Genomic DNA, 15,011 nt, shown 5'->3' on the forward strand with positions numbered 1-15,011 from the left:
TGTGTGTGTGTGTGTGTGTGTGTGTGGCTGCAGCAGTCGGTGAACAACACCAAAGTACATAACAGCCCTGCAGAGTTATTGTTTGTTCTATCAGGCTGCTCCAATCTGCTTCATTCACGATTCATAAACCAACGTTTTGTGGTTACTTTGAAGTAGCTGATGGAACAATACTCCACCCTCCATATTATCTCTTTTGAGTCACATGTTGATCATTTTCCTCCTCTTCATCTACAACCCAGGAACATCTGTGATCCAGCTGACCGCCACAGACGCCGACGACCCCACGTACGGCAACAGCGCTCGCGTGGTCTACAGCATCGTGGAGGGCCAGCCTTACTTCTCAGTGGACGCCAAGACCGGTACGACCTCTCCATCCGTAACCACGGCGTCCGTGCCTTTCGATGCATTACATTTAGACGCCGATTGATTTCACGATTCACCTTCAGCCACTTTACGAGCTCCACGTGAACTACCACCACCACTGACGGTTAACACTCTGCTGACAGCCGCTGCTCATTCACAGCCTCGTTTCTAACACCGTCATTGCCACGGCGGTGAGATTTTAGCAGTCCACACTTTGACGGTCCTCGTGTATTTCACCGGCTCTGAATGTGGGAAGCTCAGCGTGGCTCCCGTTGTTGCTACGAGACGAGCGAACACTTCGTCTGAAACACGGCAACTAGCAATAACTCAAACTCCTGGCACTCGACATAGAAATAAAAACAATGTGTGCCAAACTTCTTTGATGGAAATGAGGACAGAATGAGACAGACGGGCTCTCGTAGTGAAGTGATTCAAGAAACTGCTCAGAGGTTCAATCGCCTGAAGATCCGTTTGGCTTCATAGTAACGATGATGGAGGACTACAAACCAAATATGTAGCATTGCTGTAATGATTGACTTCATATCAACATAAGCTTATTTGCTTTTTTGTTGAGAGTTAGACAAAAAGACTAATACCATTTTAATTTCTCTGTGCTGTGCTGGAAACAGGAGGCCATTAGCTTAGCTTAGCATAAAGCAGGACGAAACAGCTAGCTTGGCTCTGTCCAACGTAAAAAAATATCAACAGCTCACTAATTCACACGGTGCATCAGATTTCTTTGTTGACTTAAAGGCCAAGCTAACGGTTCCTTCCTGCTTTCTGGCTCTATGCTAAGCTAAGTACCCAATCTTGTCTCTAGCTTCATGTTTAATGTACAAACATGAGGAAAGTGAATAAGTGCATCCCTGAAAATATATACGAGGTAACGGAATAACTGAAAGAAATATGTTTGTTTAAAAAATATCCCAAGAAATGACAACAAGAGATGATATCCAAAAATGATAAAAAGATAAATAATTCATGGCTGGTTTAGTTGATTTGAAACATTAGTGAATGCAGCAGACGTTCCACATGACGCTTGCGTAAAAATATAAACTGACTAAAATCATACAAACACGGGTTGAATGAGATGGTTCTCTCATACTTAAGCCGTGTTTAAACCACATTGCCTGGTACAGCTTTAAACGAAGCAACCCGTGTGATTCAAACCACGATTTGTAAAGTAGAATAGAGCGACTCTAGTTTGATTGTAGAATCACTCGTGCAGCCTCTTGTCCGGTCCGTTGAGAGCGCTGACATTCCAGGACGCCATCGCTCGGACACATGACCCTAATCTGTGTCACCAGCTCCCTGTTGCTGACCTTTAATTCACCTCGTGTCTTTGTTTGCCCCTTCTTACCTCTCTCTCTCCCCCCCCCCCCCTCTCTCTCTCTCTCTCCCCCCCCTCTCTCTCCCCCCCTCTCCTCAGGCGTGGTCCGTGTGTCCCTGGCAGACATGGACAGGGAGACCAGAGAAAACTACACTGTGCTCATTCAGGCCAAGGACATGGGCGGCCAGCTGGGGGGGCTCGCCGGTACCACCACCGTCAACGTCACGCTCGCCGACGTCAACGACAACCCGCCCATGTTTGACCAGAGTAAGAGACGGGACAACAGGTCCTCCTCACCGCACTGCTGTCTTACTCTTCTTCTTTCTATTTTCCCTTTGTTCACACTTGGGCCCGCTTACGGCGACTCGCATGCCCTAATAAGGCGTGCGCGGTCAGAGCGGCGTGGTAGACAACACACACAGAGGAAGCTACTTCCTGGATGAATGTTGAACAGAGAACCTTAAAAGAACTAAACAAATATCAGTTTATCGTCTCAAAAGATACCTGAAGTGTTTGTAAAGAAGATCAGATGTTTGAGGAAATTGTCACATATGTATATTTTTTACTGTTTACTGTTTTGTACGGGTGAGTATCAGCCCCCTAAACCACACATCCGTCCCCCTCATTCTCTGGAGCATCCGAGCCGTTGGCCCGTCTGCCCCCTTCTATCTCTGTCCACTTGGAGCCACCAGTCCTTGGCCTCCTCCCTCCCACCGCTCAGCCACCAGTCGCCCCGTGAAACTTTGATCGGTTGTGAAGAGCTTCAGGTCGAGCGCAGTGTGCAGGCATTTCACTTTGGACTGCAGGGAGCGCCACAAATTGGGCAGCTGTCGCCTCTTCTTTGAGGTTAAACGGGAGATGAAATTGAAGCCGACCCACGAGACGTATACAACCCAATTGCGAGGCGTTTATGGAGCCATTTATTTTAAGCTGTCTGAGATGTGATTTTTGTTGAGAGGAGAGAGCGGCGGTGAAAGGCGATGGAAGAGGGTTTGGCTCCCTCTAGAGGATAGAAAGGGGACGCTCATCACCCCGTTTGTTTACGTCCTCAGGGTTGTATCAGATGAGCATCCCAGAGGCGGCTCCTGTGGGCTCAGTGGTGGGACGCATCTGGGCGAAGGACAGGGACGTCGGGGTCAACGCTCAGATGGAGTACAGCATCATCGATGGAGACGGAAGGGACACATTTGACATCAGCACCGACCCCACCCACCTCTTCGGCATCATCACAGTGAAAAGGGTACACGCATGAACCGACAAAGAATAACTATTTCTAGCTGTGTTACATATAACAGAGTTTCGTCTGTTTAACGGTTTTATTCGTGTCCCCCATCCAGCCGCTGAACTTTGAGAGCAAGTCCAGTTACACTCTGAAGGTGGAGGGCGCCAACACCCACCTGGACGCGGCCTACCGCCACCGCGGGCCCTTCAAGGACGTCACCTACGTGCACGTGAGCGTGGAGGACGTGGACGAGCCCCCGCTCTTTGACATGCCGGCGTACTACGTGGAGCTGTCGGAGGACGCCGAGATCGGCACCGTGGTGAAGGCGGTGTCAGCGAGGGACCCCGACGCTGCCAACAACACTGTGAGGTGAGGAAGACATGGCGACAACGCCGTCTGCAGTTTACAGTCCAAGCAAGCCATTCAATACACAGACATGAACCTCAACAGCACAAACCAGGTCAGGTGAGGAGATGTTTCAATCATGTAAATTATACTGTTGTGTTCAGTATTATTTGCATTCAAAAGTTCAATAGGAAAATGGGGATTTTTCGCATGTTAAGCTCCAAAATCTCATATTTTTTACATCACTACGGAACATTTTCAGTTATTTTGGCACCATACAAACAATGACTGTTATTTTCTGAAGGCAATTTTTTAAAAAGCATCTCAAACATATTTGACTGACGGGTGGTGGGTTCAAGTTGCAGCTGAAACCTCAGATAAAGGAGTTGGCTACCTGGCAATGTTGCACTCACGAGCGAATGCACCTGTAAGTTGGCAGAAAGTGAAACCAAAACAAAATAAATGTGAAGAGTGTTGATGTGCTGTCATTAAATGTCAGTATTATAATAATAATAATAGCAGAATATGCATCATCAATATTCAGATACAATGAGAATATCAAAACAAAGAAGTCAGGTGGATTGGAGAATTTTCACGGCCGAACTTTAAGAGTGTATTCCTGGTTTTCTCCCAATGCATGCTGGGACAGGCTTTAATAGAAGTAAATCTCATCAATGGTCATTAAAACATTACATTTAGTTGAATTTTTGAATCTAGAGGACTTTGCCACGAGTTGGCAGAGAGTTTTTCTGGCTCTGTTGATGTAATGCAACCTGACGACCAGCAGGGGGCAGCATCACGACACGATGAGTCCTCTTAGGAGGCGACGGCTGCAGACATGACTGAGGCCTTCATCAACACGCGTGTTTGAGAGCTCCAGAGTGTGGACGGGATACAGACGGAGGACAAACGTCATAATGTTAACAACACAGATTCAAGAGACTCCAGAGGCTTCCACTTCTCTCAATTATCCGAGAGTATGTTCTGTGGTTCTAACAGAACAGATGCCGCGTGGTGGGTTTACTGTCCAGACTGCACCCCTTATAAACTAATTAGACCTAAAGCCTGTAATTAGGCGATTAATCATGTGACGGAATCAATGACTGCGGCAGTAAACGAGTGTTTCACATGGCACAGGCTGCACCCCGGCCCAGCTGTCCACTCCACGGCCGCCATTAGGGCTAAAAGTAGCGCAGGGCATGTGGATGGAGAGGACGCGGCGGCTGCTCGTGTGCGTGTGTGCGTGTGTGTGTGTGTGTGTGTGTGTGTGTGCTGCTGAGCTCTGTCTGCATGGACACACTGCATCATTTCCATCTTCCTGACCTACAGAACTGTAATTCGCACAGCAAAAAGCAAACCATTTTGGGTTTTTCCACGTATATGGAAACTTGATTTTTTTGTTCCGTTGCAGGGATCTTTAAAGACGGAACACTTGGAAGTTGTACTCCTGAAGGTTCCCTCTGGAGTTTTAGACCAGTAGCACTATGAGAGGGTCGTACATGCAACGCAATACACACTCCTGCCTGTGATGTCACACTATTCCACTGATCAACAGGTGGCGGCAACGCGTCAAAATGTGCTAAACATGCATCAGCAAAGTCAGGGATGAAGAAGGCTGCAAGATAGTAGACCGAATGCAAACAATGCTGGATTTTAAACACTGAAGGCAAAAAGGTCTCAAGAGGAAAGAAATGCCTTTTTTGCCACCTTAACATAAATATTTTACTTACATTTGCATGTCACAGCAGCAGTGTGCAAATTAAATATGCCCTTTATGCATGTGCATACATACCAACTGGAAGTTATAAGTTCAGAAGATGGATTGCAATGCACCAGAAGTTACAGAAAGTGTAGCTGTGGGTCCACTTAGCGTGTCCAGTAAGACCTCAGCAGCCTCCCAGTCCACATGGTGTCCACTCTGGGACAAAGTGGGGGATGCACTAGCATCTCGTACAGTCTCGCTGCTCTGACGACAACTACAGACAACCCTCTCGTTCCTGAAGAGAGCGGGTGGGAGTCAGAGCCACTGCTGCAGCTGAATCCCCAGAGCTGGCACTGTATTCTGGCGGTGGAGCCGTGAAGAGATTTTTTTTAACAAAAAGACAAAACAAAATAAGCCAGTTTGTGAGGAGAGTTCCAGCACAAGTAGCAGAGCTGAGGAATCAGTTGAGGATGACAGTGAAGAGCGGAGATGCTGCAGCTGCAGCATCAGATGACAGATAACAAGCAGCAGGTGACCTTCAGTCTCAGTCCGTCTCATTAACAGTTCACATATCTCCCGTCCTTTACAGACTGCAGCATGACTGCCAGATATATCTGAACACACACACACACCTGCTATTTGACCGACACACACACACTAAAGTCAGTAATTTATGAAACAATAATGGGTTTTTTTCATCATTTCTTTGACGTGTCAACATTCTGTATCTACACATTTCGCCACAGAGCTCTGATGTCCAAACCAAACCAATTAAATGCATTTCTATTGACAGGCTTTGCAGCCTGTGCATACAACCGATGATCCTTTTTTAAATAAGCAACAGCCTTTCTCGCTAGAATTAACCAGAAAAGAGACCAAACTCAAAAACAAACAAACAACTGGACACCGCGGCGGGTGCAACGAGCAAAATGAAGCGACATGAATTAAAACAGCCTCCACTTCTCATACAACCAACAGCAGAAGACAACGTCACAATAAGCAACAAACAATAGAAACTACACAACAGCTGCAGCCACACACACAAGCAATTATTACACACACACACACACACACCCAGTGTGTTGTTGCACTCACCTGTCCCTCTGTGTGAGGCCTTTACGCCTGAAGTCCTCAATCTGCTTCAGGTTCAGCTTCTCTACTCGTCCATTCCACTCGGTCTCTCTGGTCCCGGTGTGACCAGTCCACTCGGCCTCTCTGGTCCCGGTGTGACCAGTCCACTCGGTCTCTCTGGTCCCGGTGTGACCAGTCCACTCTGTGTCTCTGGTCCCGGTGTGACCAGTCCACTCGGTCTCTGTGGTCCCGGTGTGACCAGTCCACTCGGTGTCTCTGGTCCCGGTGTGACCAGTCCACTCTGTCTCTGTGGTCCCGGTGTGACCAGTCCACTCGGTCTCTGTGGTCCCGGTGTGACCAGTCCACTCGGTGTCTCTGGTCCCGGTGTGACCAGTCCACTCGGTCTCTGTGGTCCCTGTGTGACCAGTCCACTCGGTCTCTGTGGTCCCTGTATAACCGGTGCACTCAGTCTCTCTCTGCAGTCACATCAGGGATTACTGTCACAGCAGAAAGGCCTCACACACACACACACACACACCTTCAGCATATCAGCATTCAGCATGTTAGCCACAGTCCGCTAGAAGACAAAGACATGAGGCAGCTTTGGCAAAACAACGAGAGCGTCAGTAAAAAGGGCTGCTTTTAAACTGCAGGGCTGATTAGGGGAAGTGGAAACAGGTGTTGCAGGTGTGGAGGCGGTGATGTCAGGTGACCAGGACGGACAAGAGAGCCTGAGGGCCTCTAGTGGACGGTTGAAGGATGGCAGATCATCGGGGAGAAGTGAGCAGAGGCTGGAGAACAACCGAATTACTTTTATTACAAAAGGATTTGGATGAGTGATGGTTTTTAGTGGACATGGTTGTTTTTTCATCAATAGGTTAAGTACATAATGAATGTACAACTCTTTAGAAGAAGAAGAAGAAGAAGAAGAAGAAGAAGAAGAAGAAGAAGAAGAAGAAGAAGAAGAAGAAGAAGAAGAAGAAGAAGAAGAAGAAGAAGAAGAAGAAGAAGAAGAAGAAGAAGAAGAAGAAGAAGAAACATCTATTGCATCTAATTTTTTTCTAAATTTACAAAACAATATGAAAATGAAAAGACTACATCTTTGAAGCCTGGATGCCGCCATGTTTGTTTTCTGGGCCGCCCCTTTAGTTTCCCTTTTTTTGCAACCGTTAGTGACAGAAGTACAATGCTGAATACATTTTTAAGCAAACAAAATGTCACAAATAACTTTCATAAAGTCAAAACACACTGAAAGGGTTAGACCTGTCAATCAGCGTGTAGCCCCGCCCTAAAGCATCCCCTGCTTTATGGTCTGTGTGACTCTAAATGGACCATAATGTACTAAATGAACATCATGCTGTATTGAAGAAGACTTGAAACTAGAGATTGAGACATAAACTCATGTTTACAATGTTTACTGAGGGAATAAATCAAGAGAGAAGTAGAGTCACTTTCTATAGACTTCTATACAACCAGAGGGATGGTTTTCAGTTTTTTCAGGACGTGCTCTGCATGCTCCTCTTCTCCGTGTGCGTGCGTGTCCGTGTGTGTGTGTGTGTGTGTGCGTGTGTGTGTGTGTGTGTGTGCGTGTGTGTGTGTGTGCGTGCGTGTCCGTGTGTGTGTCCGTGTGTGTGTGTGTGCGTGTGCGTGTGTGTGTGTGTGCGTGTGTGTGTGTGTGTGTGCGTGTGTGTGTGTGTGTGTGTTGAATGTCGCTCTCAGGAGAGTGTTTTGGAAATGGGGCCGGCGGTGGCAGAAGATGAGCCGAGTCTGCAGGTCTGTGTGTCCCCGGCCTCAGCTTGGCAGAGGAGCCGGCAGAGACTGTGATTATCTGGAGCCCGTTCTTCTTCTGGTGCCTTCAGACGGTGCAGCCTTATCGCACCGATACACACATGGTGCACATGCTGGATTGTGTGTGTGTCTGCTCACCCCCCTTCAGATAGGATTACAAGCTCCCAAAAAAAAACAGCACCAATGTGCACGGAGACGTCACATGTGGACGCTTGTCATTTTCTGTCGTGGGCAGGTATTCCATCGAGAGGTCCAGCGACCCCGAGAAGTTCTTCTACATCGAAATCACCTCCGGGTCGCTGATGACGGTGCGCTCGCTGGACCGAGAGCAGGTCGGCTGGCACAACATCACCGTCCTCGCCATGGAGATGAGTACGTCACACACACACACACACACACACACACACACAGGCTTTCTCGTATGTTTGTCTTTATTTCATGCCACTGAATTTCCGCTCAACAAATAAAGTGACACGAAACGCAGGAGATTCATGTAGAACCAGAGCTCAGAATAAACAGACGGGTGGACTTTCCACAGAACCAGTGATTTTGGGAAAAACAAAGCAACATCACATGAATCAAAAGTCACTCTGTTCCCTTCAACGTCTTCTTCTTCAGCTTTCTCTGTTCTTATGTATTCGCTTTGAGCTTCACTTCGTTTTAAACTTCACTCACACGACAAAGAAGTCAACGCTGACGTTGAACACGAACGGCGGCCTCCTGGGTGAAAGTCCGGTGTTTGTTTCAATTGTGTTTGTTTTTCATTCAGCTTTTAATTAAGCTTCTGCTTCTTACTGTACTTTTGACTCAGACAGATTTCCACACCACTGATTTCACTTCACTCCAGTTAAAACGTCAGCGAAGTTACAGCACCTTCACTTGAGCCGGACCTTTAAGTGCTTCTCTCTGAGCCTCAAACACACACACACACACACACACACACAGTACAATCACACACACACACATACAGTACAAACACGACTTCTAGAGCCAAAGTCACGCCATTGATTGATCGATCATGTGATGAAACCTGAGAAAGTACTTACTGCCCCACTAATTGCGCTCCTATTGCCTATTACACAGCTGGTTAAGTTATGCAAATTGCCGATTGGTAACGGAGAATAATAGATTTGTAATCTGTGTTCCTGCAGATAACCCCACACAGATCTCCAGCGTGCCGGTGGCCGTGAGGGTCCTCGATGTGAACGATAATCCGCCCTCGCTGACGCACTACTTGGAGGCTTACGTGTGTGAGAACGCCAAAGCCGGACAGGTGTGAACCGGTCGGACACGACAACATGAGACGTCACAGCGTCAACAGGGACGTAGATGACAAGTGGCGGAAAAATAAGAGTATTCGCTCAAGATACAAAGTTTGAGGCTCGTGTTTTGGCGCTTTATGCTTCTCGTCCGCCAAACTCTGGAGGAAAAAACACATGTTTTTACTCCATTACATCGATTTGCTTCTGGAAAAAAGTCCAATTATCAAGTAAAAGCACTGGAGTACTCCGTTTCAAGTAAAAGTATTGCATTTAAAAAGTATTCTTCTTAGTATTAGCATTAAAAGAACAAAGAGCACCAAAAGTTATGCAGAATTGCCCATTTCACAATTATAATATTCCACTTGTTGTTGCATCACTTTAAGCTTGAGTGGCGTGCATGTACTGTAAACATACAGAAGCTCCTGTGATGTGGATCAGGGCCTTTCCTCCTCCGGGGTCTAACTCCGTCTGTCTCTTGTAACCCAGCTGATCCAGACGGTGACGGCGGTGGATCCAGATGAGCCGCCCGGTGGACAACACTTCGACTACCGTTTGGCTCCAGACGCCGCCAACAACCCCAACTTCACCCTGAGAGACAACCAAGGTAGACGTCCAGGCCGAGTGCTTCCAGTCACGCGTTGGAGGACCCGATCGAGAGAAAACGTGCAGCTTAACTGGACTTTACTGCCAATGACTCGTGACTTCGCTTGGACGTGTCCCTTATCTTCCTGAACCATGACGCTTGTTTTAACAAGTTTATTTTCATAAATAACGCTTTTAATGTTTTAAAAAGCATTTCATCCAGTGAAGAGTCATTGCTTGTTTAGGAATCGAAAACTCAAAGTCGAGGATTTAGGACTTGACTCGGGACTTCAGATATGACCCGGGACTTGTCAGTCTTGAGCCAGGGCTTCACATTCTTGACTTGGATTTGACGCAGGACTTTTCAATCTTGATTTAGGACTTGACCTGGGACTTATTCATCTTGACTTGGGTCTTGACCCGGGACTTATTCATCTTGACTTGGGTCTTGACCCGGGACTTGTTAATCTTGACTTGGGTCTTGACCTGGGACTTGTTCGTCATGACTTGAGATATGACTCGGGACTTGTCAGTCTCAAATAGGGACTTGAGCGGATACTTGTCAGTGTTGACCAGAGACTTGTTAATCTAAGCTTTGGATTTAAGACTGGACTTGTCAGTCTTGACTTGGGTCTTGACCCGGGACTTGTTAATCTTGACTTGGGTCTTGACCCGGGACTTGTTAGTCTTGACTTGGGTCTTGACCTGGGACTTGTTAATCTTGACTTGGGTCTTGACCCGGGACTTGTTAGTCTTGACTTGAGATATGACTCGGGACTTGTCAGTCTCAAATAGGGACTTGAGCGGATACTTGTCAGTGTTGACCAGAGACTTGTTAATCTAAGCTTTGGATTTAAGACTGGACTTGTCAGTCTTGACTTGGAACTTGAATTAAAACATGATACAGGATTCCAGCAGACAGACGGTCTGCTCTGCGCTGGTAATAATAATAATAATGTCTTAAATAACAAGCGATGACTAACTGGTGTTACATTGCTGCTTGAAGCCCCTTCGTCTTCAGAGCTGCATGACTCTTAATCACCGCTGACCCCCGTGACTCCGTACTGTCCGTCCATGAACTCAACCCTCTCCGTGTCTTCTCCAGACAACACGGCGTGGATCCTGACGCGGCGAGGAGACTGGACTCAGCAGGACCGGACCGTCTTCTACCTGCCCATCTTCATCTCCGACGGCGAGCAGCCGGTCCAGACCAGCACCAGCACGCTGACCATCCGCGTGTGCAGCTGCGACCACGAGGGCAACGTCATGTCGTGCAACGCCGAGGCGTACAGCCTGCCCGCCAGCCTCAGCCGAGGGGCACTCATCGCCATCCTGGCCTGCATCTTCGTCCTGCTGGGTGAGCTGTGACCGGCTGCTGTGAGCATGTGCAGAGAGGAGCCGGTGCTCTTCTGTCCAATAACGATAACGCTGCAAATAAACACGAAAAAAGCATAAATAACCATCACTTAATGGCACGTTTGATGTGTCGTGATCCAACAAATACAACATTTTAAAATCAGAATCATTGTGTGTATTCACCACGACGAGCTCTCGCTTGAAGTCAGCGGAGATTTGAGGCGTTAGCACAAAGTGAGAGAAGGTGTTGAGCTTCATCGACACACACAGCGCTGCTCTCCACTGAGGTTCCCTGCAGTTTTACTTGTGGAACAATGGAAACAGGAAAACGTCTCATTCCCGTATCTTATCTTTCCAGAACATAAATGTGAACATTGGATAAATTCAGTTTTTTTTCTGAAATGTTATGTTTAAATATGCAAATGAGGCATTATCTACAGAAACAAATAGACAGAGGAGTCAAATAACAAGCTGGATGTGTATTTTGGATGTTTTCTTTCTACTAGTCCACGAGAAAACACAGATTTCAAAGGAATAGTTTCGCGACTAGCTATGAATTCATCAAATTAAAAGAACCGGTTAAAGTAACTGTTTGTGATCTCTTCCTCTAACCAGTGATGATTCTGCTCATGCTCTCCCTGCGCACCCATCGCAAGAAGCCCTACCTGTGCGACGAGGAGGAGAACGTCCACGAGAACATTGTGCGCTACGACGACGAGGGCGGCGGCGAGGAGGACACCGAGGCCTTCGACATCGGCGCCATGTGGAACCCGCGGGAGGCGCACCACCACCTGGGCAAGATGAGGCAGGACATGCTGCCGGAGATCGAGAGCCTGTCGCGATACGTCCCGCAGGCGTGCGTCGTGGGCGGCGGGGACAGCAACGTCCACGGGTACGTGCAGGCGAAGCTCCTGGACGCCGACGAGGACTCGCGCGCCCCGCCTTACGACTCCCTGCAGACCTACGCCTACGAGGGCGAAGGCTCGGTCGCCGAGTCGCTCAGCTCGCTCCAGTCGGGGACGTCCAACACGGACCACGAGTACGACTACCTCAACGACTGGGGGCCTCGCTTTAAAAAGCTAGCGGAGATGTACGGCGCGCTGGAGACAAACGCTCCCCCGATGTGGTAGAACAAAAGAGCCTTTTAGACTTTTTATTTCTTAAATCTGAGATTAATCACACCAAACAAAAAAACAGCATCAGAGGAGCGACACGAACGTGTGCGCGACAAAGCCGGGGATGTGCTCACGCACGCACGCGTGACCGTTGGCGCTCGAATTCCTGCCGAAGCCTCGACCCTCCACAGCCTTGAAGGCCCGAGATCCCCCCCCCCCACAGAGACCGGAGGCTTTGGATTGGCTTTGGACCGAGCCGCAGGCTCTTTGGTTCAAAGTGTGGAGCGATTCACGCCGGAGATGAAAAGCCGAGACCTGAACTCTGAAATGCTGGTAACCACAGCGACAGTCATTGGAGATGTGGCTTGTTTTCTTTTGTTCCATCTGTGGCAGGTCTTAATTTATTCCTTCGTTCCATGTGCTGTATTTATATTGTTTTTTTGCTAACTTATTTGGGGACTTCAAACCAACACTGTACTTAAAACTGCCGCTGCGTGAGGAAGTCTTCAAAAGATCACATGCACGTGGTAACATACATGATGTAAAAGCTCTTTTTTTCCGTGTGCGTTTCTCTTGAGTGTCACAGGAGACGGCGATGTAATCCCATGTGCGGGTTTTGTTTTTTCTCCAGGCTGATATGTTTATCGTATTGTTTTTGTGTCATATTTGTATCGTGACTGTTTTTCTCCACAAAGAACAAGAAGCGGTTCATTCGCGAGGAAAGGAGGGAAGCCATTTTGTTTTGGTGGATGTTTCCCAGCAGGCGGTCCGATGTCACTCAAGGCGACATGTGGACGAGCACGTGACCGAGACGCCTTTTTCATTTTCGGATCCACCGGCGTGCCGACCGGAGGCATCTCGTTCTGTCCTGTTGGAGACACTGCGGCGCTCTTCTTAATCCTCTGATCCTGTGGACTTCAGAGACGCTGATAATCTGCATTAAGTGCCAAATGTACAAAAAGAAAAAAAGACGTTTTGGATGAAAAACAATAAACAAATCAGCTAAACACAAACACCAAACGATTTTAAAAAGAAAGGCTTTTACAAACTGGGAAGTAAGTGAAGGTACATTTTGATAGATCGGGTGACGTTTACTTGAACTCCATGTGGTCAGTCGTGTGAATGTAGATACTTTTTTGTATTCTTGGTAATAAAAAGGAAAAAATAATGTTGCTTCTCTCTTGTAATTAAATTACCTCGAGAGCACCGAGGCTTTCTGAACATCTGGGTGGTAATATCCAGAGCGCTTTGTAGTAATAAAGTGCTTCTTTTGGTGGCGGGGAGCATAATGCTTCCTTCCCCCCCGAAGCGTGACAGAAATGCAAGTCCTTCAAAAGACAAAGCAGCTATTTAAATTCCCAATCATCGGGCGAATTGTCCTCCGAAGTGTTATTGCACTTCAATCACTTTTCATTACAGTTTTTCCCGCTCAAAGTGCTTCATTTGCTTGACTTATTTTCTGTTGCAGCGATAATGCTTAGCATTGATTAAGAGCTCGGAGACCGCCGCACCTGAGCCTCGGGAGCACATCGCGAGAAAAAAATAAAAAATGAGCTTCATTTGATTGCTTTCACTGTAACATTTATGGATTTGCCAATAGGATTAAAAGGCATTATTTAATGCTGACTTTTGGCGAATATAGCAGAAATGTACAGACACAAAGAGACAAAGTAGTAAAATAAATGTTTTCTTTCCACTCGTCTGAAAGAATACGTGTTATGGAAGAAAAATAGACCAAAATATTACAATTGACCAGTGCAAGAAAATGTATTTCGGTACTTTGGACAAAGCCAGGCTAGCTGTTTCCATCTGCTTCCAGTCTTTATGCTAAGCTAAGCTAAATGCACCCTGGCTCTAGCCTCGTACAAAAGAGTGGTATTCATCTTCTCACCGAAATCAGTTAAAAAGAAAAGAAGATGAATTTCTGCTCGTAGCTAGGCTGAAAGTTAGGCTTATTTTCAGTGGAGCCCCCCCCCCCCCCCCCCTCTTCCCTCATACTTCCACCTGCTTAGTTTTGCTTTGTCTTTAGTTTAATTACTTAAAGTCATCAGATTCCAATTTCTTATTTCTTTCTGAAAAAACCTATAAAAACCTAAAGGCATTCGGTTCATAATAATGTAAGACGAAGAAAAAAGCTGCAAGAAACTTTTGGTGCCAGAAACCTTCTATTTTTACCCTTTTTATTATTCTGTGAATGTGATTCTCCAGGTCACCGAACTGTTCAGGATCCTCCACGAGGAGGATCTGCGCTCGCCGTGGCCTTTATTCCCATCGCTCCTCGCCACGAATCCCTCGTCACGAGCGCTTTGTCTGCATATAGAGCTGGTGTCCCGCTGCCTCTCTTCCTCCTCGATGCCCTTGCCCACACTCTGCCGCCATCCCGCTGCATGAACTGAATCCTAACAACTCCTCCAACCCCCTCGCGCACAGACCTCACCTGCCCCATTTTGCCCATGTGTTGCCAGCCTCTCTGCGGGGAGGCCGTGGCGGTGCCCTCCAAAAAAAAAGGCACGAGGTCCGAGGGGGTAATTGGTCTTAAGCTCCACTGCTCTTCTCTAACAGACGAACGGAGCTTAAAGCCTTCCAGCTCTAATCCTGCTGAGGCTAACCCGCAGCAGACCCAGTGAATCATCCCCTAATGCGAAGGAAAAACCCCACATACACTCTGCCCTGCTGGAGACTGAGGGGTGGAGAGAATAAAAGGCAAAACTCCTCATTCTCTACCTCTTTTCATCCTCTCTGCAGTTCAACACTTGCTTCTTTCTCTCATACAAACGTCCCTTTGTGTCTTTTCACTTGTTTCTTTCTCGCTCTTCCGTCTTTGTCTCCGCCTCCGTTTAAGGAGGTCGGGGGTCCGAGCTGTCGAACAGATGAG

At 47.4% G+C, this 15,011-nt stretch overlaps 1 protein-coding gene across 2 annotated transcripts in view; it reads left to right on the plus strand.

Moving 5' to 3' along the window:
- LOC306794438 (cadherin-20-like) overlaps window positions 1–13,197 on the plus strand; it is a 51,615-nt gene extending 38,418 nt beyond the window's left edge. For both annotated transcript variants that reach the window (XM_079292510.1, XM_079292511.1), the window contains exons 4-12: window positions 240–359; window positions 1,793–1,960; window positions 2,746–2,933; window positions 3,031–3,284; window positions 8,057–8,193; window positions 8,973–9,094; window positions 9,570–9,687; window positions 10,771–11,022; window positions 11,637–13,197. In XM_079292510.1, coding sequence (XP_079148636.1) covers window positions 240–359; window positions 1,793–1,960; window positions 2,746–2,933; window positions 3,031–3,284; window positions 8,057–8,193; window positions 8,973–9,094; window positions 9,570–9,687; window positions 10,771–11,022; window positions 11,637–12,151 — 1,874 coding nt within the window. In that variant the 3' untranslated portion in view covers window positions 12,152–13,197. The remainder of the gene's footprint in view (window positions 1–239; window positions 360–1,792; window positions 1,961–2,745; window positions 2,934–3,030; window positions 3,285–8,056; window positions 8,194–8,972; window positions 9,095–9,569; window positions 9,688–10,770; window positions 11,023–11,636) is intronic.
- Window positions 13,198–15,011: the final 1,814 nt, after the last annotated feature.

The sequence above is a fragment of the Melanostigma gelatinosum genome (genome assembly GCF_949748355.1).
Source record: "Melanostigma gelatinosum genome assembly, chromosome: 20".
Lineage (NCBI taxonomy): Eukaryota > Metazoa > Chordata > Actinopteri > Perciformes > Zoarcidae > Melanostigma > Melanostigma gelatinosum.